A 27,563-nucleotide genomic window follows, 5' to 3' on the forward strand; every position below is an offset into this window, starting at 1 on the left:
TATGGCTAGGGCCTACTCTGTTGGTTGATGCAGCTCTAGAAAACCTAATTTAGGATGGAGGATCAGGAAATTCTTTCAGAAGCCTGAGACTGTAGTGAGAAATGAGGGTCAGGACACTGAGATCTGGAAGCAACATTTTGCTCTACCACAAGACAAATAAGTATTGGTGGTACTTTTCTGCTAGCTAGGGTTGTAGATAGTGGTGGGGCCAGAGACTTTGGAACCAGCCAGGCTGCCTTGCATTCAGGTTTTGTCACAGATTTTGGGCAAGTTATTAACCTTTCCATTCCTTCCCTTGTGAAATGGGGATAATTTTTTTTTTTTTTTGCCTCTTTAGGTGGTGTTAGGATTAAATGAGGTTAAGGACCTACAGCCTATCTATAGCCTGTGCCCAGCATAGAGCTACAGCATAATGACTTGTTAATATATCAGACAGATAGATGATAGATATAGATAGATAGATAGATAGATAGATAGATAGATAGATAGATACCATTGAACCTGTGGGGATTTAAAAAAAATTATAGTTGTAGATAGACAGCATGCCTTTGTTTAGTTTTTAACCTGATGCTAAGGATCGAACCCAGTGCCTCACACATGCTAAGCAAGCGCTCTGCCACTGAGCTACAGCTATAGCCCCCATTGGGGATTTTGAAGTAAGGGAGAACAGTAGACCGCTGTAAGTGGCCCCTTTCTACCTGTCTAAACTCGGCTTGGCTGAGAAGAAGAAAAACAATCTCTTCCTTTTGCAACAGAGTGATTACAGAGATCTCCCTTTGAACCCTGTTTTGCACCCATCCACCCCGCCCCAACTACAGGCAAAGACAATTTCATACTCTCATTTTTCTGTACACGCGGGCTTATCTGGGCTTGGTGGCAAGCCCAGGGTGGGTGGGGAGAGGCATTAAAATCTGGCAACCCGGTTTCCCCATCTCCGGATGCCGCAGGGCTCCTGCCAGCCGTCCTCAGTTAAAAACGTGCTTATGGATGATTTCACTTCTCCGCAGTCTCATGTGCGGCAGCTCATTACTACCCGCTTCATCACTGCCGTCAGCAGCTCCTCTGAACGCCTTCCCCTCCCCCCATTTCAGGGACATTGACCATAACTGACATTTAAAGGAAATAAATACGGACTTAAAAAATTATTACACCCATCTCCGCCTGAAGAAACCAGTAGCAATGAATAACAGTCCAGCGAAGAGCGCCTGTCGGGTCTCAGCTCCGCCAGCCCTTAGTGCCTCACAATTCCCTACACCCGAGCAGCACAAATCACCATTTTCAGGCACCACTCGAGGCTGCCAATTCCGTTTTCGCTTAATCTCATTTTAAATCCGGCTACAGATGAGGCTCTGTCGCTGCAGCGATGAGCTAGGCAGGGGACAGCGGGAGGGACTCGAGGTCTGGCTGGGAAGGGAGCGATGGGGGCCTTCGCGCTTCGGGACCGCGGGCGGATCCCCAGACCTAAGCCAGGCTGTCCTGGCTGCTAGGCGGCGTGCCCCGAGGGGCGCGGGGCGCAGCCAGCACAGACAAAGAACCCGTGCCAGCGCCGTCCCTTCCGCCCTTTTTCTTCCCTTGCGCGTCTTCCCAGTTAAAAAGAAAAAAGAAAAAAAAAAAAAAAAAAGGGAAATCTAAGGTCCAAAGAGGCTGGCCGCCTCCTTTTGCTCTTTAGGACAGCTGGGCTGGAGGTTTCCTTTCCCCGGGGCTTTTACATCACTCACTGCAGATTCGCGGGCTCAGTGGCCCCGACAGCGCCCCCGCTCCAAGCAAGGGCTTGCATCCCTCCCTGCCCTTCCGGATGCTAACCGGGCGCGGGCCGGGGCTCCGGGGAAGCGTGCGTCTGTCTTGTGCCTCACTAGGTGACGCCTAGAGAGCCCGAGGGGGCGGGGGGGGGCAGGCGGGTGCGCGCGCGCGCGCGCGAGGCGGCTCGCGGGGGCGGGGGAGCTGCCGGGACACGTGTGGCAGTGGCGGGGGGGACTCGGCGCCCGGGGCTTTAAGAAGGTGTGGAGGGGGGCGGGCGCTTTCCCAGGCCTGGCCGAGGGGCGTCGCGCAGAGGCGGCGGCAGCGGCGCACGGAGGCGGCGGGACACCGCGCTCTCAGCGTCCGCAGTCCCAGCCCCGCGCTCCCGCGGCTCAAAGTAACTTTGGGAGCCACCGTCTCCCTCGAACTTCCCGGCGGGGCTCTTCTCCTGAACCCGTTCTGCTCCGGTCTGCCGCTTTCTCGCCTTTCCTCCGCGTGGCTCCTCGGTCCCGGCGTCTCCAAAACTGGATGAGCGAGCGGCGCGAGGGGCGCGCGGCGGCGGCGGCGGCGGCGGCATGGAGCGCAGTTGCTGGGCCCCGCGGACTTTCCTCCTGGCACTGTTGTTGGGGGCGACGCTGAGGGCGCGCGCGGCGGTGGGGTATTACCCCCGCTTTTCGCCCTTCTTTTTCCTGTGTACCCACCACGGGGAGCTGGAAGGGGATGGGGAGCAGGGCGAGGTGCTCATTTCCCTGCACATTGCAGGCAACCCCACCTACTACGTACCGGGACAGGAATACCATGGTAGGTACCACAGCATCTTCACGCTCTCCGCCTCCCCAGTTCGCCCTCGAGCGCAGCTTTTTATCCCCTTCCCCCTGAGGGGCCATTTCAACAAGAATCGTGATAAACCTTACCCCAGCGTTGCGTTCTGTTGGGGGGAGAGAACAAAGTTAGTGGAGAATGGAGTTGTGAGTTGGGATTTGTTCTCCACCCCTTCCTTACACACTCCCCTAACACATCTCTTCATAATGAACTGGTGCTTGTTCTAAACGCCTGAGAAATAGTGGAGGCTTATGTCTTTACCCATCACTCCCCATTCTTGCAGCTGAAACGTTGAGTGAACCTGCACATCTTCCTTTCTTAACCCATTACTTGGATTTCAGACCTTTGTCCTGCTCCTGGTCCTCTCTGGTGGGTCCTGGGGTGGCGTTGAGGCTGTCACTGTTATCTGCCAGACAGGCTGGTGACAGATTGAAGCGTCCCGGTCTGTGGCAGCCCCATGCCACCCGCCTGCCCACTGCGAAGTTCCGGCTGCTCAACAGCCGGGATTCCCTCTACTTCCATTCAGTGTCAAACAGCCCTCCTGAAATGGAGCGGCTGCTTCCAGCTCTATTCTTTAAGTTAGTCGTTTGAAATGTCAGCAATTGATGATTTTTCTGATTTCTCTCTTTTAACGTGGTGTTTCTTGTTAGCATTGTCTTTGTGATGTTTAGTAATGACTTTGTCTTTTATCTAAACAGCTTTAATTTCCAGGTAGGAGCTGAAAGCCCCTTATAAAAAGAGGATCCCTTCTTAAAAGGGATCATTATGCAGTCCTTCATCAAGGTGAAACATTTTTGAAGAAGTAAAATTTACCTTCAAGAAATGCAATTTCATGTAGTGCATGTATTTTAAGCTACAAGTTGAGTGTGTGAAAAAATAAAAATACTGTCTATTTTCTCTATTCCTGCTGGGACTTCTGAACATTTCACATCTATGGAGCTTTTAAGTAGTGACAGGCACTATTTAATTAGAATTTCAATGCAAAAGTACTTATACCCAATCAAATAGAAACTATCATCTAGTAAGCTCTTGTCATAGTTTCTTTCCCTAATAGGCTAACAGGTATTGACATGGCAGAAGGTAATCTGTGGGGTGCTGGAATGTCAGACATGCATGTAAAAATTATAAGAATCCTTTATAGAGTTTTCTATTTTTTAAAAAATTATATCTGGTTTAAAATTTTAGCCTAAATAAATGCTTCCTAGATGTTTAAAACACTACTTTTGCAATTTCCTGTGGCATGGTGTCAACCTTGTGTGTGGAATTTTATAATTAATTTTGGAAGATTAATTCTCTGTAACTAGTCTTTTCTTTTTTTAAATTTTCTATTAGTTGCTCAAAACATTACAATGATCTTGACATATCATACATTTGATTCAAATGGGGTGTGAATTCTTATTTTTCCACGTGTACAGTATTTTAATAAAAATACTTACTGCATTCTCTTCCCAAAAAACAATCTAGTGCTTTTCTGTGGTCATGGAAACCTTTAAATTAAGGACCAGCCAACACGATGGCAAACCAGACCTAACTCAAAGACTGATTGATTGAGCCTGTCCTTACTTAGTGTGACCCTTAGTAAAGATGTTTGCCTGTTATTACTTGTGAATGAGTGTGACAAGTCACTGAATTAGGATTAGGCTAAAAGGTATGATTGTCAGGTTGTAATGGAAGACTATGTGATGTACAAAGTCTTATTTTTTTTTCTGTTTTCAGCATCCTTTGTAGAGTGAGTGCCGTGTAGAAAACTGAATAAAAGCATTAACATATGCTATAGCTTTTGAATTTACTCTGCAGTTAGTTACTTTAATTCTATCCTTAAGTCTGATGAAGAATGAATATTATAAAATAAGAATAATACTTGAAATCAGATATTCTGGGTGGGGGGAGTCAAAACTTCCACCTCTTTTCTGCCAACAAAATAAGTAGAGAAATTTTATTATTAAGTTGAAAGGTCAAAATATTATAAACTTTGAGAATGATATCAAATTTTAAATACCTGTTACCTGTTTTATCAGGCATTTAGATTTTTGGACTGTTGGTAGCTAGAGGCCTTCAGTGAGAGTTTTTCCTGTAAAATATTCTAAAGGTAGAAGAAGTTGTTTAAAAATGAAGTAATGCCAATATGTCTCTTACTTTTAAACTTTTGGAAATTAATTTTAAAAATTAATTATATAGCATCTATAAGAATTGACTTGCTGATAGGAAAACTTAACCTAATATACGTTTGTAGTTAGCTCATTTCGATATGTGACAAAAATGGAAGGCCATTTGGCCAAAAAAATCTACTTAAGCTAAGAAATCTGTAAAATGTTAGCTTGAAAACTGATTTCTAACTTTCTTAATCTAGCAGTTATCCTGGAAAAATCAGTCCTGTCTATAATTTCCATTGAGCTCATCATTTGAATGAATGGTTTTTTGGGTGGAGAATTGATAGTTATGAGTGTTTTTTTTTTTTTTTTAACTAGAAAGAATGCATTGAGACAGAAGTGCATTATCATAGATCAGTCGGTGACCCTCTGGGACATGGTCTGTGTGACAATCTAGAAAAAATATGGTTCAAAATTATAAGTTCCTGTATGTATCGCATTTATTTAAAAATTTCTTTGTGTCAAATCTTTGACACAAAGACAAAATATAGTACTGAAGAACGTGAAGTTTGTAAGAATTAGCACAGTTTTCAAACATTAAGTAGCTTATCCATCTATTTGTAATATCTGTGGCTTTATCAACAGTGTGTGGTTACATCTAACAAACTCTTCATGTGTTTACGAAATGGTATCATTTGGTATCTCTGTTTTCATCTTCCTGTATGTTTTAAATTCTGTTGTATATGATTTTCCTCTGGGCACTGTTGGTCATGATGAACTATGATATCCTTCCATGAATATACTACAAGGTAGGAACTCAGCAAAAAAGAGGTATCATGTATATCATGTTGAGTTAGAAAGGCCTCTGAGTCAGAACTTTTTTTCCTTGGCATTTTTAAGGGGTGGGGCACAAATCCTAACATAGGTCAATTTCTGTAATGTGGTTTCCAGGCTCCAAACCTGGATTTTTTTTTTCCGCCCCCAGAAAGTTTCAAGTGATGAGAAAATAGGAAACAAAAACCTGGATGATCCACTCAAGTAGCCTTTCTCTTTACCAGAAGTGCCTCAGGCACTGTTCTCTCCTAGGGACAAGCTCAGTATTGTCAAGGGGGAGGGTTGGGTTGAAGTCTGTCCTCTCCATCTCCCACAATACTCCCTCTTCCTTACCTGCACCCTCAGGTATATACCTGCCATTTTTGTTTGAAACCCCTCTTCCTGGCCTCCAATTTGTCTGTAGTGGATGTGATTCCTCAGTATTAAATTCTCCCCCAGTTTTATTTGCAACTCTAGAAGGACTTTTTTTTCTTAAATTAATGTTGGTATCACTGAGGAGTCTTATATTTTGGAATAGAAAACCTTTTAGGTACCCCTAAAGTCATTTCAGTAAGGACTGCCCTTTCACACGAATGACTTTACTCAGTCACCATCAGAAAGGAGAGGTCATTCCTTAGAAAATCATTGTGCATGAAAGCCAAGAATAGGTAAATGCATCTGCCCAAATACTTGTGCTTTGGTGAAACAGTTTACCAGAATATCTAGAATGATCTAGAATCCCTGTCACTTTGGTGACATAAAATGTGGCAAGTATTGATTAACAGTGAGAAATATGCTTTGAAATGGTGACTGAAGGAAAAAAAAATGTCTCCAGCAGAACTGAATTGGAGATAGGGCATTCTGTTTTAAAAGGGAGATTTTATTGTATTTTGTAAATCTAGCAACAATATCAGTAGTCCTTTTATTCTACATTTCCACTCCATTATTTATGGGAAAAAAAATATGTGGGCAGGGCAGGACAATAATTTCCCCACTGCTAAAACTGAACATTTATCTTTAAAAAGGCATAATTAAAATAAGGATTAAGGGCAGTTTACATATGTTTTGAAATCAACTGGTTGTTATTTAAAAATCACTATTCAAAGCAAGAACAATGTAATGACGTTTCATATACAGGAATGATATTTATGTCAGACATGATTTTTGAAAATATACTCTTAGATTTAATTGCTTTCAAAGGAATCATTTTATTATTTGAATTAAAGTAATCTGCTATGGCTAAAATAGGCATTGTTGATCATATGTATGGTTCTTTGTCCTTTATATGTTTTCCATCCTGGAATCAGCATATTTAAACTGTTAGAATCATTTGTCAAGTGCAGTTTATAAGTGAACTGCAGCTGTGTCCGGCTTATATATGACTATGAAAATTGGGCATTTTAAAGCATTTTGCTCTACTTGTCACATATTTCATCTTACTGTCTACAATTTATTTCAAACACATTTTACTGATGTGGTTCAGATTGTTTCTGAAATCATAAATCTTGCCTCACGTAATTTATATTCTCCCTGTGTGTTCTAATTCTAGTCTTAAACTAGGTCTTTAGAATCTTAATTCAAAACATCTTATTTAGGCAGAATTTTTTTACTTCATTCATAGCACTTCAGTACTAGAAATCATTTAATTAAGATGGTTCCTTCCAATTTTTGTGAACTTTATTTTTAAAAATATTTTTATTTTCATTAAAAACGTAAAAGAATAAAATAGGGTAGATTATTATTGCAATCATTAATATACTTTTTAAACAAAACTATCTAATTCCAATTTCTTTAAAAATAAAATGATGGATATTTTAATAAGATTTTAAAGTTAGTATTATTTCAATTTTTCAGAAATTAATTTTATTCAGTAGAAAATATTTAAAAATCTGTCTTCCTCTTGAGAATTGGTAAACTTTATAGAATGATCTGGGAGTCTTATGTCATGATTTGCATATTAAACCACAATTGTTTGATTGTTTTCTGATTATTTTAAATGCTACTTTGAAATTTATTGTGTCTTTAAATCTTGTATCAATAGTTGCTGATATGATAACCCTCTTATTTCAAATAGCTTTTGCTAAAACAAAACTTGAGTGACCAGTATAATTTGAACATTTACATTTAAAAATTTTATACATATACTCAAAACAAAAATATAAAGTTCTTAATGTGTTATGGAAACAAAAACAGTGGATTACCCTACACTCCATTAGGAGAAGAAGGAAGATGGTGCATTAGATTGGAACAGCAGGTTCATGATGAACAGAGAGAAGGAGTTTGTGTTATGTCTGAGTAATGACACATCACTAACAAAAAAGGAAATGCATTTATCTAAATTTGTGTTTCAAGAAACACTGGGGTTATTAATTCATTCCCTCCACCTGATTTTAAAGTCATTCAAAAAATAACCAAACTCTATGATTTTTATCTTATCAATTTTATTTATTTATTTTTAGTAGTATTAGTATTAGTAGTACTGGGGATTGAACCCAGGAGTGCTTTACCACTGAGCTACACCCCAAGCCCTTTTAAAATTTTATTTTAGTTTGAGACAGGGTTGCTGAGGCTGGCCTTGAACTTTGATCCTCCTGCCTCAGCCTCCTAGTTCTGGAATTATAGGCGTGTACCACCACACCCAGCGATTTTATCAGTTTCAAACAAAGCCATTTTAAAAACACATTTTTACAATTTGGGATTAAATTTTCAAATATGAAGATCCTAGGAGTTAAGGTTATGGCTTGGTTGTAGAGCGCTTGCCTAGCACATGTGAGGCACTGGGTTCAATCCTCAGCACCACATAAAAATAAACAAATAAAATAAAGGCATTTTATCTATCTACAACTACAGAATTTTTTTTTAAAAAATTTAAAGGTATAATAACATTAAAAAATATCCTATGTGGCTGATTAAACACAGCAATGATGTACTTATGAAAAAATTCTTGGCTCTAAGGACATTCCTCATGAAGTTATCTTCCTTTGGTGTCCGTGTGTGGCTCAGAGTAATTTTCATTATGTCACTAGCCATGCCTATCTCACTAAAGGCAGAGCTTCTGAAGAACTGAATGCTGTTCCTGTTGGTTACCTAATTATTTTAAACATGTGTGCTTCTCTACTATTTTAAAGATACTTTTTTCCTCTTTTATTAGTGGTAGGACCCAGGTATAGCAAATGGATTTGAGGATGTGTGTATAGCAGGTAGGTGAGTTTTTACAAAAGTGCAAATGTTGATTTGAGGTACAAAGCAGCTCTGATCATCCAAAGACAAAGGTAAGGTAATTAGGTAGCCTTGAATGCCACAAAGAGATAGTTATTGGATTCAGGCTTTGCAAAGTATGCTTTTAAAAACCTGGATATCCTTTAATGTTGAAATCAGATTTACATAGAAAAATAAAACTTTTCATTGAAAAAAATGCAACTTTATTGATTAAAGGACTTCTAGGAGAGCTGATGCATATTTGAAACAGCTGATTGTTGATTATAAAAACCAAGGGATGTGAGAAGGACTGATACCAGTAGTGCCACATTCAGTGTCTCTGCCTTTCCTGCTCTGTCTCCCTCTCCTTCCACCTTGGTTCTTGCTCTCTCCTTTGATCCCTCTTCCTCCTTATTTAATTTTTTTTTAAGTTGTTGATGGATGTTTTATTTATTTATATGCAGTGCTGCTCTACCACTGAGCTGCAACCCCAGCCCCTTCTCCTCATTTTTCACATTATCTTTCCTTTTTCTTTTTCATTCTGTGTCATGGACCCCTGCTTTCCCTCTCTTTTTCTGTTTTCTTTTCTGCTTCACAACTCTGTTCTTTTTAAATTTATATCATCATCATCACCACCATTTTGTGCATGCTAGACAAGTGTGACAACCCCATTGCTTATTTTTTGTTTTGAGACAAGGTCTTGCTGAGTTACTGAGGCTGACCTCAAACTTGCAGTCCTCCTGCCTCAGCCTTCCAAATGGCTGGGATTGTAGGCATGTGTCACTGTTCCCTGCTGCTTTTAATTTTTTTTTCTCTTTCTCTTTCTTCCCTTCGGGTTTCCACTTGTCACCATCTCTACTCCTTTTTTTCCCTTTATAATATGAAAAATGTCACTGCATTTGTATAAACAATTATATTGATTTGCTATTTGCAGTAACTGAAGTGGATAAGTAGGCTTTATATAACACATTCTTAAAATATCAATTTTATCTTTCTATGAAGTACATTTGCTTATTTTTCAATTTATGGGCTAGTTATTACTTAAGAAAAGTGGTTCCCTCCTCCTCCACTATGAAATCTCTCAGAAGAATTTTCCAGCCTATAGTTGTTTAGTTCTGAGTTAGCTGCTTTCCTTGCTATCAGTTATGTGGTCAGGCTACAGAATCTGAAGTTTGTGCATAGAAACAAATAGGATGTACGTGTTGCAGAAATTAGAAATGCACACTGAATTAGTATGAGTCCAAAAGGCCACTCAATTTGGAGATATCTTGGAAGCTTGAGTGCTCCAAGGATTCTTCTAGTAAATTGATGGAGGCCTGACTTATCATTGCTCTATCATTTCAAGTTGTCTCATGGCTTGCTGGTCTCATTAGCAAAGCTCTTAATTATAGTTGTGTAGCTTCCAACATAGTGATGCCATCCTTTTCAGGTTGTTGGCACTTAATAAGGGGGTCGATGTGGAATAAAGCAAAGAATGCTAGATTGAGAGTCAGGAAGGGAGGTACTGTAGTCTTTATTGAACATAAATCTGTTTTATTGTTTTGTACCATGTGAGTTCTAATGTTTATTTCAGCTAAAAAATTCAGAGATTCCATAGCCAAGAACCCAGACTTAGCAAAACTAAGAGCGAAGCCCAGAGAGGTACAACAGTGTAGGTTCAAGCTTTTGCAGCAAACATTTGTGCATATCTGGCTCTCCCATATGTTACAGGTGTCCCTGTAGTAAATGAACTAACCTCTGTAACCCTGTTTCCTCACTTTTTTTTTTTTCTGTTTGTGATGCTAAGGTCCAAACTTTGGGCCTTGCGCATTCTAGGCAAGCACTCTGCCACCAAGCTATATCCCCAAACCCCCTTCTTTTATTATAGAAGTAATATTTGTCATATTTCAGAGTGGCAGTTACTAAAAAAGTCAATATAAATAAAGTACAATGCCGCAGTCTGGCTGGGCACACAATCACGAGCCACCACACAGCTTGTAGATTCAAACAGCAACTCTTTATTCCCGAACTCACACCAGCCGTCTACAACCACGTTCTGGGGAAATCCACGTTCTCTGCCCAAAATTTACCTCCACTGGGCTTCTGTCTCCCAAAATATACTGTCTGAATCCCGTGAGAACTCAAGGGGAACTCAGGCAGCAGGATACGCCCTATTCCCAGGAGGAATAATCTTAAACCTTAAACCTGGAACCTAAACTGGGAACGCCCTAAACACGATTATCTTAAAACCGGGAACACCCTAATCTGCCTTGGTCCTTGAGCAAGGTCACCTACATTCAACGTCGCTGCAACATGTCAGCAACATGGGGTACGCTGGCAAGGAAATTGTCATACCTACTTGGCTAATGGCTCCCAGCATCTCCCCCCTTCTGATTAATTAAACAACAAGCAATGTGGCTTAAGGACCGTGCCTGGTAGGTTGTCCAATTCAACATATGGTTCTTACCCGTCATCGGAAAACTGACCTTTAGGCGTCAGCCTCCTGTCTTAGGTTGATACCACTGCAATTGAATCATACCCGTCACTGACTACCGGTCCAGCATACAGCCATACTTGTGGATAGGTCTATGCACCAGTGGGGGGGGTGAGGTTCTTTGCCTCACCTCTGTTGGCCCCCAAATTTGGCCTTGGTGCCAGTGGTGCACACACAGTAGGTAGTTACTAAGTGACAGTAGCTATCATCTGGTTCATTTGCCCTACTTGAGATAAGGACAACCTATACAGATAAGGGTTCCTCACTCGTGTGTGTTCATTCTGTGCCTTGTCAATGTATGGCACATTTCCTGTGAAATTTCAGATCCATTATATTGAGGAGGGTCACAAAATTAGGACAAAGCTTATTACCAATTGTGAATGATTAAAAAATGCTTCCCATCCCAAACTGATGTATGACTTGCCTGTAGTTATAGTAGAGTTAATTAGTATAGTTTTATCCAACCAAAACTTTTGTTAATTTAGACATTTCCTAAGCCAAACATTCCTATTTATTAATTATTTGTCTTGAGTTGATTGGTTGTGATAACAACTAAAAATTTGTGTGTTTAGGTGGTTGTCTTGGGGAAGATGTTAAGTAAATACATCAATTTAATATATTTTGTGAAATTCTATAACATATTTCTACAAAGCTATGTAAAATAACTTTAAAATACAAATCTATTTCAGCAAAATTAGAACTAAGATTGATTTTGATAGTAGACCCAGAGTCTGCCTATCAGACTGCCTACAGACACTAAGGTTCATGAGTGTTCAGGTGGTAAACTGGAAGGCTAATTCATTTACAATAAAAAATATACTAATTAGGATAAAAGCATTGGCCAGTGCACTCTGTCCGCTATACCAAAGTTGATGTTGGTAGACAATGACCATTATTAGTAGCTTGTATGGGAAGTGTAGAGTTAGATGATCTTAATGGCAGATTCCAGAATTTATAAGTTTCTTCACCCAATTTATGCCACCTGGTATTGTTGGCATCTTCCGTAGATATTATGAGAGGAAGATTGTCTGGTTTCAGGGCTTCATACTGCCTCATTCTGAAGCATATATTAATTGTTGTCTACCCAGTCATCACTAGAGCTCCCTCTCTTACTAATTGATTTTATTCAAATCAACAGTATGTTCAGTTAAAAATATCTCTGAGGGCTTCCTTATAGCTCCATGTAATTCAGGCATATGAAGTATAAAGTCTGCTGGTTGTAATCTTTGGAAAGCTCTTGAAATAATTGATAAAGGGGATTTTTTAAAAGTCTTAGAAGATTTTTTCTGTATCCTTATGTATTTTTTCTAGCTAGAAAATGATACAGTCATCTTGTAACCTTTTGGATAATAGCCACATAAAGGTTGATGGATCAGAAGTTTAGAGGAAGCCTGGATGTTTATTTATATCCTCAGACAGCTAGAACAGTCTTGAAATAATTTTTGGATTTCTTATAAGAAAAGTTATCATATTAGGTCACATTTCTGTTATATGCAGCTTAATGTAATCATAATTAATATGTATTCTAAACAATGACCCACTTGGCCTTCTCTTGTAGATCACTTACAATTCTTGTATCAAGCTCTGAATTGCTCTGGTCCTTTTATAGGATTACTTTTGGTGATCTTGATGGAACTCAGATGTTTTCTAAGAAACTTTTGGCAATAAATTAAAATTTATTTAATCTTTAAAAAAAAATCTCAAAACATCCCTTAATGTATGTTACTTCTGCAGGTGGCAATGATGGTACATTTCATGTGAACTTTTCTAGTTCTGCTTTGAAAAGGTAACCTATGCCTGACCTCTAATTTCTGGAGTTTCTCATGCACTGACAATTAATGCTTGTTAGTTTCTGCCACTGAACTTTATTTCCCGACTCTCCTATCTCTCTAAAATGCAGTGTCACCATATGTAAATCCTGTTGACATTTAAATTACATAGATGTGTGACATGGTTGTAAATCTGAGCTCTGCCTAACCTTAACCTTGTTATTGTTGGCTCATCCTCCAGGGCCAAATCCAAATTTGTCATTTCTTTTGCTTGTAATGTATTGACAGAGGAAACAGACGTCTGGTCTTACCTGAACATGTACTCGCTTAGTTTAGGCCATCTGTGTTGTGAATGTTGAGATATCCTATGGTCACAGTTCCAGTTCTTTTCTTACTTCCTTTGTTTGTGTAAACACTTCCTGTACCCTCATCCTACAAAATATGTTATATGTCTAGTGTTTGTGATGGAGAAATATAAGCAAGTTACTTGGTTCTCAGTTCTTAGAAAAAGTGGGTTCACATTCCTATATTGAGCACTGATAGAAACTGAAAAAAGGCAACTAACAGGCTTTTGAATAATGAATTACAATAACAGCAAATCCTAAAGTAGCCCTTAATGTATACTAGGCACTGGTCTAAATGCCTTACATATAGTAATTCTTGTAGTTCTCAAAGAAACCACTTTTAAAGGTAGGTACTTTTTATCTCCCTAATATGGATGCAAGAACTAAGTCATGGGTAAGTGTTTGGCTTAAGATTGCAAAAGTTCTATGTGGGAGTTCTCAGCCCATCTTGCTTCAGAATCTATACTTCAATGCATTTATTTTTAGAAATGATGATTATTTCTGGAAAGGGAAAATAATAAGTGATAAAAGTAATTTCAAGAAAGAGAAAACAAAACTAAAAGCTAATTCTGTTATTGAATCTTTTTTTTTTCTTTTTTTTTTATTAGTTGTTCAAATCATTACAAACTTCTTGACATATCATATTTCATACATTAGATTCAAACGGATTGTGAACTCCCATTTTTACCCTATATACATAATGCAGATTCACATTGGTTACACATCCACTTTTTTACCTACTGCCATACTAGTGTATGTTGTATTCTGCTGCCTTTCCTAACCTCTACTATCCCCCCTCCCCTCCCCTTCCCTCCCCTTCCCTCCCCTCCCTTCCCGTCTTCTCTCCCTACCCCATCTACTGTAATTCATTTCTCTCTCTTGTTTTTTTCCCCCTTTCCCCTCACTTCCTCTTACATGTAATTTTGTATAACAATGAGGGTCTCCTTCCTTTACCATGCAATTACCCTTCTCTCTCTCTTTCCCTCCCCCCTCTCATCCCTGTTTAGTGGTGATCTTCTCATGCTCTTCCTCTCTATTCTGTTCTTAGTTGCTCTCCTTATATCAAAGAAGACATTTGGCATTTATTTTTTAGGGATTGGCTAGCTTCACTTAGCATAATCTGCTCTAGTGCCATCCATTTCCCTGCAAATTCCATGATTTTGTCATTTTTTAGTGCAGAGTAATGCTCCATTGTGTATAAATGCCACATTTTTTAAATCCATTCATCTATTGAAGGGCATCTAAGTTGGTTCCACAGTCTAGCTATTGTGAGTTGTACTGCTATGAACATTGTTGTAGCTGTGTCCCTGTAGCACACTCTTTTAAGGTCTTTAGGGAATAGTCCAAGAAGGGGAATAGCTGGGTCAAATGGTGGTTCCAATCCCAGCTTTCCAAGGAATCTCCATACTGCTTTCCAAATTGGCTGCACCAATTTGCAGTCCCACCAGCAATGTACAAGTGTACCCTTTTCCCCACATCCTCGCCAGCACTTGTTGTTGTTTGACTTCATAATGGCTGCCAATCTAACTGGAGTGAGATGGTATCTTAGGGTGGTTTTGATTTGCATTTCTCTGACTGCTAGAGATGGTGAGCATTTTTTCATGTACTTGTTGATTGACTGTATGTCCTCCTCTGAGAAGTGTCTGTTCAGGTCCTTGGCCCATTTGTTGATTGGGTTATTTGTTATCTTATTGTCTAATTTTTTGATTTCTTTGTATACTCTGGATATTAGGGCTCTATCTGAAGTGTGAGGAGTAAAAATTTGTTCCCATGATGTAGGCTCCCTATTTACCTCTCTTATTGTTTCTCTTGCTGAGAAAAAACTTTTTAGTTTAAGTAATCTGTTATTGAATCTTTAAATAAGATTGCAACATCAAACCAGGAAAATGTTATTCATGTCAAAGAAGGCTGGAGGAATTCCACCAAGTTCATAGTTTTTGGCTAGACATTGTTTTTTAGATAAAGCACAAGCAAAGATGTCATCTAGCTTACCTTCTTCTGAAAGTGTTAACATGCCTTTAAAGTATGATGGCAAACTAAAATATAAAAAGGTGATTTTCAAACTTATTCAAAATTTATTTTTAACACTTCGAGAATATAATTTTTGTTAAGATTTTAAGATAAATTGTATAAGAGTTGTTCTTTGCTTCACTAATAGAACTTGAATAGAACTTGAATAGGATTTGACTATGAGAGGAGAATTTAAAATTTAGAAAGGGTCATTTTAAGAGATTTGCATTGAAGTTTATCTGTTTGTAATATATTCCATTCTTTAGGAAGCTCTTTTTGGTGTTATCACCCTGTGAAACTGACTGACATAGCATACAATGGAAGTACTTGGTGATAACCCAGAGCTTTCTGAAATGTCTGACTTGTTCAGTACTCAAAAGTCCTGCTCATACAGTGATATCAAACCAATGGAATAACATTTACTTTGTACTTAACTTTCTAGGGTTATTTTTCATACATGGATTAGGTCTTTTAAAAAATTACTTTATGTTTAGCTCATTTGAATGAGGGGGGAAACAAACCCCAGCAACCTCTAAGCACTCAGACCCTTGCCTCCAAATAATTTACCTCCTGCCATGGAGGACATACAGGACTCAGCTCTAGATGTCATGCCTACCAGGCAAGACATAAAGCATGAAGTGTTGCTAGGAAGTGTCTAGTGAAAAGAAGCAGGATCTGCCCTTACCTCGTGCTTCCATTAGCATACAAATGTTTCCTGATTTGTTACCTTTGTAGTTTATGCCAAAGTTTGACATCAGATCTGAACCAAGATCCATTGATCCCTAGTAGAAGTAAGATCAGAGGGCAGTGGACAGATTCAGAGCTGCCTAGTTAGAACCTATGAAGGGCCTGAAGGTTTTCACGAGGAGAAAAAAAAAACTTTCATCATTGAACTTTGAACAACTCTAAGGACTTTGAACCTTTATAAAAAGTCACCAAAAATCTAGAAAGGTTCCACATACAGATGTTTTCTTTTCTCAGTCTCAAAGTACCAGATCTATTTTCCTTCTCTCCTTTTCTGATGTGCTATGCTAAATTGTAGCTCTAGTAAATCTCTGAGCTCAAGGTAGGCCAGTAGGAAGCCACAAGACTGCTTACCTGATGATCTGACCTGATGCAGGTGTTAAAATTTTTAGAGTATTTCTTTAAAATATAAATGGTTTATGCAAGACTGTTCATAGAAACTGAGGCAGACACTTCAACTCCACCTAAATTACGGAATATTTTAAGCTTATAGAAAACTAAAATAAATGAGGATTCAAAATTGGTATCACTAATGAGTACCCAAGGGATAGCCATCTGTATTCATTGAAACAAAATGCAAATACTCTAGAGATCAGACTCTTTACAATTGTTAAAATAATGCTTATTGACTGGGTCTGCATTGTACAGTGATTTCTGCTCATGCAAGTTGATTCTTTCCCAGCTGTAACAGTCATTCCCAAGCATTTCTACAGCATAATGAGCAACAGGGAAGCTTGGCAAACTAGTTAGAATGGGAAATCTTGAATGAGTTGTGTGCTTGGTTGCCATCCTGTAGAAGCAGCCATTAATAGAATTCTATTCAGCCTTTAAGAAGAACATCTTGTCATTCAGCGTGGAGGAACCTAGAGGATGTTAATGCTAAGAGAAATAAGTGAGGCACAGAAAGACAAACAGATGATTTCACTTTAATGTGGAATCTGAAAAAGCTGAGTTCATGGAAGTAGAGGAGAATGTTGATTATCGGAGCCTCTGAGGGTGCAGAGGTGTGGGTAGGGAGATGTCAGTCAAAGGATACAAAATTTCAGTCAGGAGGAATAAGTTCAAGAGATCTTTTGTGTCACATGGTTACTGTAGTTAGTAACAATATATTGTATACTTGTTATGAAATTTAAAAAATCTCCAGGGCTAGGGATGTAGCTCACTGGTAGAAAAGTTGATCCTCAATTTTGTAAACTAATGGGACAAATATATATCACATTTAAAAAGACATCCATTACCTTGATTAAGACAAATGTTTTCAGAAAAATAAACTTCTTTTTTTTTTTTTTTTTTTGCCCCCCTTGGAAAAGTGACCTAACTCGAAAAGTTATGACCTTTTAAAGACTGTAGCACTGTGCAGTTGGGAGAGGTGGCAGGCGTGTGAGAGTACTCTGGTGTCCAGCAGCAGAAGTCAATTCTGGCTAAGAGGCGAAAGGATTGATTAATAGAAGGTGAGTTAGATTTGGAAGGAAAGTCCAAGCATTGCACTTACAAATGATGCCAGTGTCTTATGGCTGGGCATGGTGAACTGCTAAAAGTATCTCGATGGCAGCAACCAGGTGAAAGGTTTTTCTGGCCCCACAGTCTGGATGCATCCTTTTTGACACATTTCCTTTCTTGGTTTTTAGATTCGAATTCCTCAAACCACAAATCTTAGTGGTTGGGCTGTAGCAGAATTGTCCTCTTGTCATCCATAAAGATCTAGCCTAAAAGTGATTTGCAGTTTGTTGTTTTGTGGGAGTGTCATTCTCTTCTGAGAATTTCACATGGTGTGCAGATTGCCTGACTTTGTACCAAAAGCCCAGATACCTTAGGATGCTGTTGGCACCTCTTCACTTTAGACCATCAGGAATCTTAACATTCTGCAAGAGTCTATCAAAGGTAAATGAGTGAGTGCATGCCTCTGCCTTCACAGAGACTATAGAAAAATCATCTCTATATTCACCAGGAAAATGTCAAAATGCTTCTCTCCGCCAGGTTTTCAGGACCAGAGCAGAAATAGAACTTGTCTCCGATGATCAATCCCTCTTCCTTGATTCACTTTCACCACCTGACTTCTGAGATTTCATGCTCTGGCTTTCTTATGTCTCTGATTGCTGCCTCCTTTGCTATTTCTGCTTCTTCCTGATTCTGCAGTGTTGGGTGCCCAGGACTCTATCTTTTCTCCTTTTCTATTTTCATCTACCCTTTATCCCTAGGGATGTCACTCATTCTAATGCTTTACCTGCCATCTTCATGCTACTGACTCCTAAATGACTTTTTGACTGTCTTGTGCCTGCCAGTCTTACCACCCACCTATCATCTCCGCTCAGCTGGCTGTGGGAGCTTCTTGTCTCCCTTACCCTGACATGCCCACACTAGCTCTTCTGGAGTACCCCCCTGCTCTATTAATGCCAGCTCAGTCTTTATAACTACTTAGTCCTTGGATCTTTTTTCTCTAGCATCCACATTCAATCCATCACTAGTCTTTCTGGCTGTATATTAAAAAGCACCTAGAATCTGCCATTACTGCCATCACCCCTCATCTGGGTATGACAGTAGGCTCCTCATTACTTTCCTTGCTTAAACACTTATGCTCCTTTATTCTAGTTTTGAAACAGTAACCTCAGGGGTCTGGTTAGAACCAGAATCATGACACATCTCTGCTGATGCCTAAGGCAACCATTCTTCCAATTTCCCTGAAAGAGCTCTGGTCTTCCTCTTTTCCCAATGAGCCATTGAATTTACCATTTTTATCAACAAAATTGCCAGAATTTAAATAATAAATTATTTTTTTATCCATATGATTAGCCACTCCCCATCTCTCTTTGAAAAAAAGATAAATGCTCTATAAGACCTGGCTCTACTGTCCCTTTTCTCATCTCATTGCCTTCCTTTTGCTCCTCTACTAAAAACATGAGGGCTCCTTTTTTTTTTGTTCTTTAAATATTGCAGCAGCTGAGTCCCACCTCAGGGCCTTTGCACTTGCAATTCCCCTATTACAATGCCTTTACTTGGAGAGCCTGGTGCTTTTACTCTTCCTAATTTGGGTCTGTACTCAAATGTCACTTCAGAGAAGCCTTCCTTGACCACACTATTTAAAGCTGGATACCCCTTTTCCCTGGTACCCATATCCCCTGTTGGTTGCTTTATTTCTTTTCATATGGTGCCTTGCACACAGCAGGCACTTTGAAATTTTTTAGTTAATGAATCATGAACAAAAATAGCACTTGAAATCCCTGTCTGATATCTATTATAGTCAAATATTGTCTGAAAGTGAAAATTCCAAAATAATCAAGAGAATTATTTATAAAGAGGGATTTGCAAGTATGATTTCTAAACTTTGGCCTTTTGAATTCATGATAATAATGTTTTTTTTTTTTTAAATCTGAAAACCATACTTCTGCTTTCCCACCCTCCAAACTTACAAAATTCTCATGAGTTCTGTGAGATGAGGCAAGGCTATTTATAGTATTTCATTGAATTGGCTTTACTTTAACTATAAGTTAGCATATCCAACAAAGTTCTCATAGCAATTAGTGACTGCAATTATTAATAGAAACTATAATAGATTAAGTTCTTATTCCCAGAAGCTTCTCTATGCTGTACCATAAATAAATCTGAAGCAATCTTGATGAATGGGTAGCTAGTTTGTATTTAAATTTTCATCTGAATGGGGATAAATAATGAGAAGGACAGAAACTAAAATAGCTTGGCTCCATACTCCACAGATATGCAACAACCTTAAAGGAAATATATAAAAATAGAAAGTAAAAAAAAAAAATTCTCCAAAGAAATCTTACAAGAGGAATGTGCTTGAGCAGTAGTAAGCCCTTGGGTCAGTGACCTCACTTTATCTGTTAAATACTTTGCTTATTTTTCAGTTTTAAAAAGGTTTCTTTTTTCAATATTGATTTGAAGGTCTCTTTATCAGTGTTGGTAATCCACGATAATATATGCTATAAGTATTTTTCCCACTTTTCCTTTATTGTTTGATTTTTTAATCTTTATTTTTATTTACATATTTTTATTTTTTATCTTTATTTTAATTTATTTGTTTTTATTTTTTATCTTTATTTTTATTTATTTATTTTTATGTGGTGCTAAGGATCGAACCCAATGCCTCTCACTTGCGAGGCAAGTGCTCTCTCTACCACTGAGCTACAACCCTAGCCCTTTATTGTTTAATTTTAATGTAATCAAATCCATCTATTGTTTCCTTCATACAGGATGAGCAGGACATAGTATTTACTAGTATGGTCTTTGGAATCAGATATTTCTGGATTTTAGTACTGACTTTGTTACTGACCACTGTGCTGCATCCTAGCCATATTTTGTGTTTTATTTAGAGATGGGGTCTCCTTGAGTTGCTTAGCACCTTGCTTTTTGCTGAGGCTGGCTTTGAACACACAATCTTCCTGCCTCAGCCTCCAAGCTGCTGGGATTACAGGGGTGTGCACCACCATGCGCAGCCAGACTTTGCTACTTTTATTCTTAATAATTAATTCACATTATCCATGGTAGTTATATTCTGTAAAATCTTGGTGAATACTAAATTAGTGAATGCTGAACTAATCTAGAATAAATGTAAAGTTAAGTGCTTGTGAACCTCTAGTCACATTTTCATCAGTTGATCAATACCTTACCTTGTTGCATGTGTATTTCTTTTTAAGAACACTTTAGTAAGTAAATACAGTTGATTCAGTAACATTGGACCAGCAGCACTATGACTGAATACCTCCAGTGCATACCTGAATGTATTGTCTCTGTAAGGCACATCACTGCCATGTAGAGTATAAGGCACACACTAACTAACATTTAACACTGTCCTTGAAGGTCATTTTAAATAGTGAAATCATCAAGAAAAAGCACAGAAATGCAAAAATGAGATACTCAGTAGGGGCACTTGTTTACTGTATATGAGCTTGAAGAAGAAATGAGCCTTGTTTGACCTTGGCTAGGGATGTTACTTCTGACTACCCATTTTTTTTTTTTTTCCTGCTCTTCATGAACATGGCCACAAATGACTAAGAACTTTGGAGTGTATGTCTTATTGGTCATTTCTAGTATGTAGGACTGTTATTGATTTTTTTTAAAAAATTTTGGTTGTTGATGTACCTTCATTTTTTACTTATTTATATGTGGTGCTGAGGATCGAACCTGGTGCCTCACATATGCTAGGCAAGTGCTCTGCCACTGAGCCACAATCCCAGCCCCTGTTATTGATTTTTAAAATGTATTTTGTATCTAGGCATCTTATTGAATTCTCTGAATGTTTTTGCAAATATTTTGGGGGGTTGATTTTTTTTTTCCATCCATAGGAACTATCTTTAAGGCATTTGAAATGATTAGAGCATGATGGAGGAAAAGGGCAGATTGCACATAATCCATAAAGGGCCACAACAACTTAATTTTCCGTCTTACTGAATGAAATTTATTTCCAATAGGTCATTAGGGCATGAAATTTTAGAACACTTTAGTTGGAGGAGTTAAAAACCCAGTTCATTAATTTAATTAACTAATTAACTAATTAATTTTTAAATTTTTTGGCGGGGGACTAGGAATAGAATCCAGGGATACTCTACCACTGAGCTACATCCCTAGCCCTTTTTAGTTTTTTATTTTGAGACAGGGTCTTATTAAGTTGCTGAGGCTGCCTCAAACTTGCAATACTCTTGCTTCAGCTTCTTGAGTAGCTGGGATTACAGGTGTATACAACCATGCCTGGCTAATTATTAATCTTAAAAACATATCTCTTGTAATTACAAACTCCTCTGTTTTATGGGTGGGAAAATAAGGATGGTAGCATTATGCACAATAGATAAGATACAACAACAGCAGCAGCAGTAATTAAGTTTTCACTGTGAGCTGAGTCTTTCTCTAAACCCTTTGTGGAATTAACTTATTCTTAAGAGAACCTTTACAGGTGGATGTTAGTATGATTTCCATTTTACAAGGGAGATAATAGAGACACAGACAGGTAGTGGAACCTATTAAATATCAATTTAAATAGGTTGTTTCTTTCTCATTCTGAAATTTTAATCAGCATTTTAATTTAGCATTTTATATATCAATAAACCATGATAGCTCAGATCAAATTATTTTACATGTTATAAAATTTTATCTATATTTTATAGTTATTATTAGAAGAATATAAAAATTTGACATCATTTAGCATTTTTGGATGGTTATTTTAAAAGATGTCTTCTCATGGATTCTGTTTCCATCTTTTGAAACTGGCTCTGAATAGTCCAGTGCCTCTTATCCCAATTTGCAAATGAATTACAGAAATAGCTTAGTGAAAAGAATTACCAAGTTTTTACTAATAACTAGAGGGTTAGAGTAGATTTGAAAAAGGAAGCAGTAATATTTGCCTTGTTGGACCTTCACTGAGATTTAATTTCTTCTCCTTTACATTTACTTACCTTTCTAAATTTCCTATATACTTTTAATTTCCCTTTTTTCTGTCCCCTCTCTTCTTTTCATTATATATTTAATTTTAAAGATGATTCTTCAATTTTTCCTTGTCTTCTGTCTAAATAAAACATTTTGAAGTGGGCCATGTTAGTAATGAAAACCTGTTGCTGCAGACCCTGTTCGAATTACCCTATGGCAATGATTTTATCTCATCTTGAAGGGATTGGGTTAATTTTTCAAGGAAAGAGGCTTATTTTTATTTTTTATTTTTTTGGAACTAGGGATTGAACCCAGGGGTGCTTTACCATTGAGATACATCCCCAACATTTTTATGTTTATTTTGAGAGAAGGTCTAACTAAGTTATCCAGGCAGGCCTCAAACTTGTGATCCCCTGCCTCAGCCTTTCAAATTGCTGAGATTATAGGCATGTGCCACCATGCCCTGCTCAAGAAAAGTGTTTTTGATGTCTCTGCCCACATTGGTTTTCTGCGGAGGCATCTGAGAGTGGGCTCAGCTACTCATTACTGTCACATAATGAGTTCCTCAGATCCTCTTCAGTTATTTCTCACAGGCCACCAACTGGTCCTCAGTAACATATGTTGATGCCCGCAGACCTGGATGTCAAGCCAACTGATAAAAGGACACTCAGTGCTTCAGGCACCACCTCTGAGATAACTCCATTCACTCTTCTTCCAGTCCTTTTATTTCAGAGTTCACATTAAATAGGATTTTAAGACACCCTTTGCTTTCAGCCATATCTGACAGCCTATTTGCTTGAAAATTACATATCATGTATCATAGAGTACTGGTTTTGTTTTCTGATTGGAGAAAGAAATTTTATTTCCACTTAAAATCCGTAAACGTGTGTACTTTGTGTAGAGGATTCTGGTTGGTCAGTGAAATAAAAAGGTTTGCTTTTCCCTGTCCCCCCTCCCGCCAAGGAGTTTGTCAACTGGTTTGAGAAAAATATACTCAAAAATAAAATCGAATTGCAAATTCAAGTTCCAAATAGTTAATGCTATGATAAGGAAGTGGCACAGGCCACTTGAGCTTAAACAAAAAGAAGCTCCTTTGGCCCAGGGTAATCAAAGATGGCTTAGGAAGAGAACTTGAGCTTAGGATTTTGATAGAAGGAAGGAGAGGGAAATAGTACTTAAGGCCCAAGGGGGGGGGGGGGCGGCAAACACAGAGGTGACTATACAAACATGTAGGAAGGGTTTAGTGACCAGTGAGTGGAACAGCCCATTGGAACTGAATAGCAGTTTGGCAGAAAGGCAAAGGATATGGCTGGCTGCAGCAGGTTGGGTCTGATGATAGAGCCTTGCACACAAGCTGGAGGCTTTCTCTTTCAGTCTGTGGGCAGCAGGAGCCACTGAGAGTTTTTAATTTCCAGCTGGGCAATCACAGGGGCCCTAACTATTCCTGTTAGGGTCCCGTTTCCTCTGAGAAGTGCTGCTGGTGTGCAGATTTGGGGTTCCCCTGGCAAGCACAGACAACTACCTGAAGTAGCTGGTGATCACTGAAGGAGAAGAGGTCAGCACCCCCAGCCCCAGTGTCCATGGAGTATTTTGATTTCTCATGGGACCACGTAAAATGGACTGAAATGTGGAGACCCAAGGAAGGAAGGCCAAATGCTAGATCACTAGTCACTGTTGAGAGGGGACAGCCTGGTGCGTTTAGAGTGTGGGCTTTGTATTTGGTGTGGATGTGTTTGAATCTTGCTGTTACCAGCACTCAATCTGCTTCCCTTTCTGTAAAACAACAGTGCCAATCTCTTAGTACATGCAAAAGGGCCTACCTTGTTATCCAGCACACAGTAAATGCTCAATAAATGTTAGCTATTACTAGATTATTATCCAGGAGGATGGCTTCAGAACAACCTCATGGGGAAGTTAGACAGTTATGGCTAATTTGATTTAGGGACAAAATAGAAGACAGAATCATCAGTGACCCCCAGTGTCTGAGTTATTGAAATGATAGAAGTAGTGGCAGTTTGCAGTAGTTTTGGAAAGATGTGCAGGTTCCTGTGTAAAGTTGTGGATTCATTTGGTGTATTATTTTCCTTCAGGACCAAGATGTGGGAGTACCCTAAGACAACCAGTATTTAAAAAAGGGCATCTTGTTTGTTTTGTTCATTTAATGCCTGTACTTGGAAATAAAGGTAGCTTTATAACTTATAGTACTAGTTCTGGCACACTTATCTCTAGTCTGAGCCATTCAGCTATATATTATAAAACAGAATCATGCTAGGCACAGTGGTGCCAACTTGTAAGCCCAGCTACTCAAGAGGCTGGGACTGGAGGACAGAAAGTTTAAAGCCCGATTTGGCAATTAGACCCTGTCTTAAAATTAAAATAAAAAGGACTGGGGATGTTGTGGTATGTGCCCATGGGTTCAATCCCCAGTACCATATAGAGGGGGGGAAAATACCAAAATGGAACAGAATCACAATGATTTTGTTCATGTTTTTATATCCAATTATCACATTCTCTGTGCAAAAATTGAAATAATTTAATATTTCTTAGTAAGTTCTAAGCCTAAAATTTGATGTGGCAGGAATAATTCAATAAAATATTTTCCAAATATTAAATACTGTTGACATAAGTGCTTTGGATTTCTTGGATTTCTAGATTTATAGGAAACAAAGGACTTTGCTGTTTTGGCAAAAAGAGAATAGATCTGGGAATTGGATGGATCCAAGCAGATAATCAGGGAAATATGCAAATAAATTTGTTATCATTGCCCCTTGTGTCAACATTAATTTTCTATGCCTAAATGGATTTTTTAAAATAGCATCTTAGCTACTAAGATATGAGGGGACCAAGACAACAATATGTGACAAGGTCTCAAAAAAAATGATGGTTTCATTATAGAGTTTCCATTCAAGTACATGATTTTATGAGTATGAAGCTATAATATTCAGTTTTATTTATTTAAATTGTCATTTTAAAAGGCCACATTATAATGTATTTTCTACCAAGTATGCTGATGAAATTGCTCAGGGCAACCATTTTCTTTCTTGTAGACAAAGACATTTCATTGATTTTTGAGTTCTGAGTTCTTTTCAGCATGTATGATGATATATTAATTTATTATATTTATTCTGATGCACTTTGTGCTAGGTGGCCTATGAATATATTTACAGGCATCATTTTTAAAAATCCCTATCCTTTTGATTTAAAAATAGATATTTTAAGGCAGCAAGTTTGAAAAATCTTGGCCCTAAGGTCTTTGAAGGAAATAAATGTTCTCGGGACATGAGTATAAAAAGCACAGTGAGTTTATAGGAAAATGTATTTTAATATCATTTCTGTATATAATACTACTTTTTAATAGTGTTTTTCAGTTTTCCATATTGCTTTATATAAATTATTTTATTCCTTTCAATAAATCTGAGAGGCAGCATTTTATCCATGTTTTTGAGATTACAAAACGAATTCAGAAAAAGTATGGCTTGTTCAAAGTTTCATTTACCTTTAGTGGATGGAGCTGCCATGCCCGGGTCTGTGGCTTCAAGTTCTGACTATATCTTCATGGCCATGGACTTACCCAGGTGGCCTCACTCAACTGTACTCAGTCCCACTTTATAGAGGTTTAAATGAGCTAGTGTACTGGAGAATCCTTTGGGGAACATACAGGGGAACCTATGCATAAAGATGAGTGAAATAGTAGAAGTTAAGAGCCTCATGTCAGAGATTTTATTATTTTTTGTTTTGAGATGATCAAAAGAGGAAAGCAAATTGAAAATTTCTGATGACGTTACACAGGCCGAAATTTTGGTGCAATCATTTAAGTAATTTAATGGATTGCCAGAAGTGCAATTATAGAAATTATGGATTTTGTTCTTATTGAGCCATCTGGGTGAGATATTATCCCTGTAGGTGACATCATGGGTGGTTGGTGCTAGTTGAGAGACCCCTTCCTCTTTCTGCAGGCCCTAGTGTAGAAGAAAGACACATGGCCTTATTCTCAAATTGGTTGTAATCCCTCTTGTCTGGTCATTTTCAGGCCACTATTTGGGAAATTAATTGTATATATTTAGATTAACATTGATTACAGAAGCAAAGATTTTTTTTCCAATTTCTTTTTCATCTCTTTGAATAACATAATAAATACATCTACAACATCCCGATTTAAGGAATTAATATCTAATCTTTCTTAGTTATTAGTGTTTGGTTCCTGTATCTACATCTTGTGATATTAGTGTCACCTTGGGTGGCAGATCACTTAACCTGTCTGTACTATAGTTTTCTTCATCTGAAAAGGGACCTATTATTATCTACTTGTCAGGGCTTTTTCTTCTCTCTCTCTCTCTCCTTTCCTTTGTATTCATAATAAAATAGTTCATTGATTCTTTTTTTTTTTTTTTTTGGTGCTAGGGATTAAACCCAGGGGTACTTTACCACTGAAATATTCCCCAGTCCTTTTAATTAATTATAAAACAAATTTTGAGATATGCACTCTTGAATTTGCTGAGGGTCTTGCTAAGTTGCCAAGGCTGGCCTGGGACTTGTGATCCTCCTGTCTCGGGCTCCTGAGTTGGTGGGATCACAGGTGTGCACCACTGAAATAGTTCAAACATAGAGAATAATTTAACACTGTGCATCGCTATCCAAGTATAATAAATATTAATATTCACTATGTTTTTCACATAAGAGAAATAAAAGAGACAGGAAAAAGCTCCTTTGTTCCTTAGCTGGCTGCTACTCTTACCTAAACCCAGCTAGTCTGTTTGGGGAGATCCAGAATCCTGGAGTGAGCTTCCTTCCACAAGGTTGTTTTGATGGTGAAAGAATATCCACAAAGATTGCTACCTAAAACACCTGAAGGCAACTTTGTTAAGCCTTTATTTATCTACTTATGTGTTTGGGATTAAAATCTTTTTGCTTATTTCAGAGGGTGACACAAGCTCATGTACATAAATTGTTTTGTAATCTGTAAATTGACACAGAAAAGGGGGAGGGTAGACACACATACAGAGAGAGGCAGACAGACATACAACCAGCCTGAGTCTCTTCATGTTGCATTTCTGTTCCCATCTCTGGCTTGCTTCTCCTTCCTATTCCTGTCCTGGTACTTGGCAAAGCTGTGCTCTTTTTCTCCCTTGTTCCACTTTATTTCCTGACTTAGGGTGACTTGTTGGAGACAATGTAAATGAAATTTTAC

General features: G+C 38.4%; 1 protein-coding gene across 2 annotated transcripts in view; it reads left to right on the forward strand.

The window, feature by feature from the left end:
• The first annotated feature begins 2,312 nt into the window (after positions 1-2,312).
• Reln (reelin) overlaps positions 2,313-27,563 on the forward strand; it is a 466,520-nt gene continuing 441,269 nt past the window's right edge. For both annotated transcript variants that reach the window (XM_027926303.3, XM_027926304.3), the window contains exon 1: positions 2,313-2,538. In XM_027926303.3, the coding sequence (XP_027782104.3) occupies positions 2,313-2,538 (226 nt within the window). The remainder of the gene's footprint in view (positions 2,539-27,563) is intronic.

Source organism: Marmota flaviventris, chromosome 1 (assembly GCF_047511675.1).
Source record: "Marmota flaviventris isolate mMarFla1 chromosome 1, mMarFla1.hap1, whole genome shotgun sequence".
Taxonomy (NCBI): domain Eukaryota; kingdom Metazoa; phylum Chordata; class Mammalia; order Rodentia; family Sciuridae; genus Marmota; species Marmota flaviventris.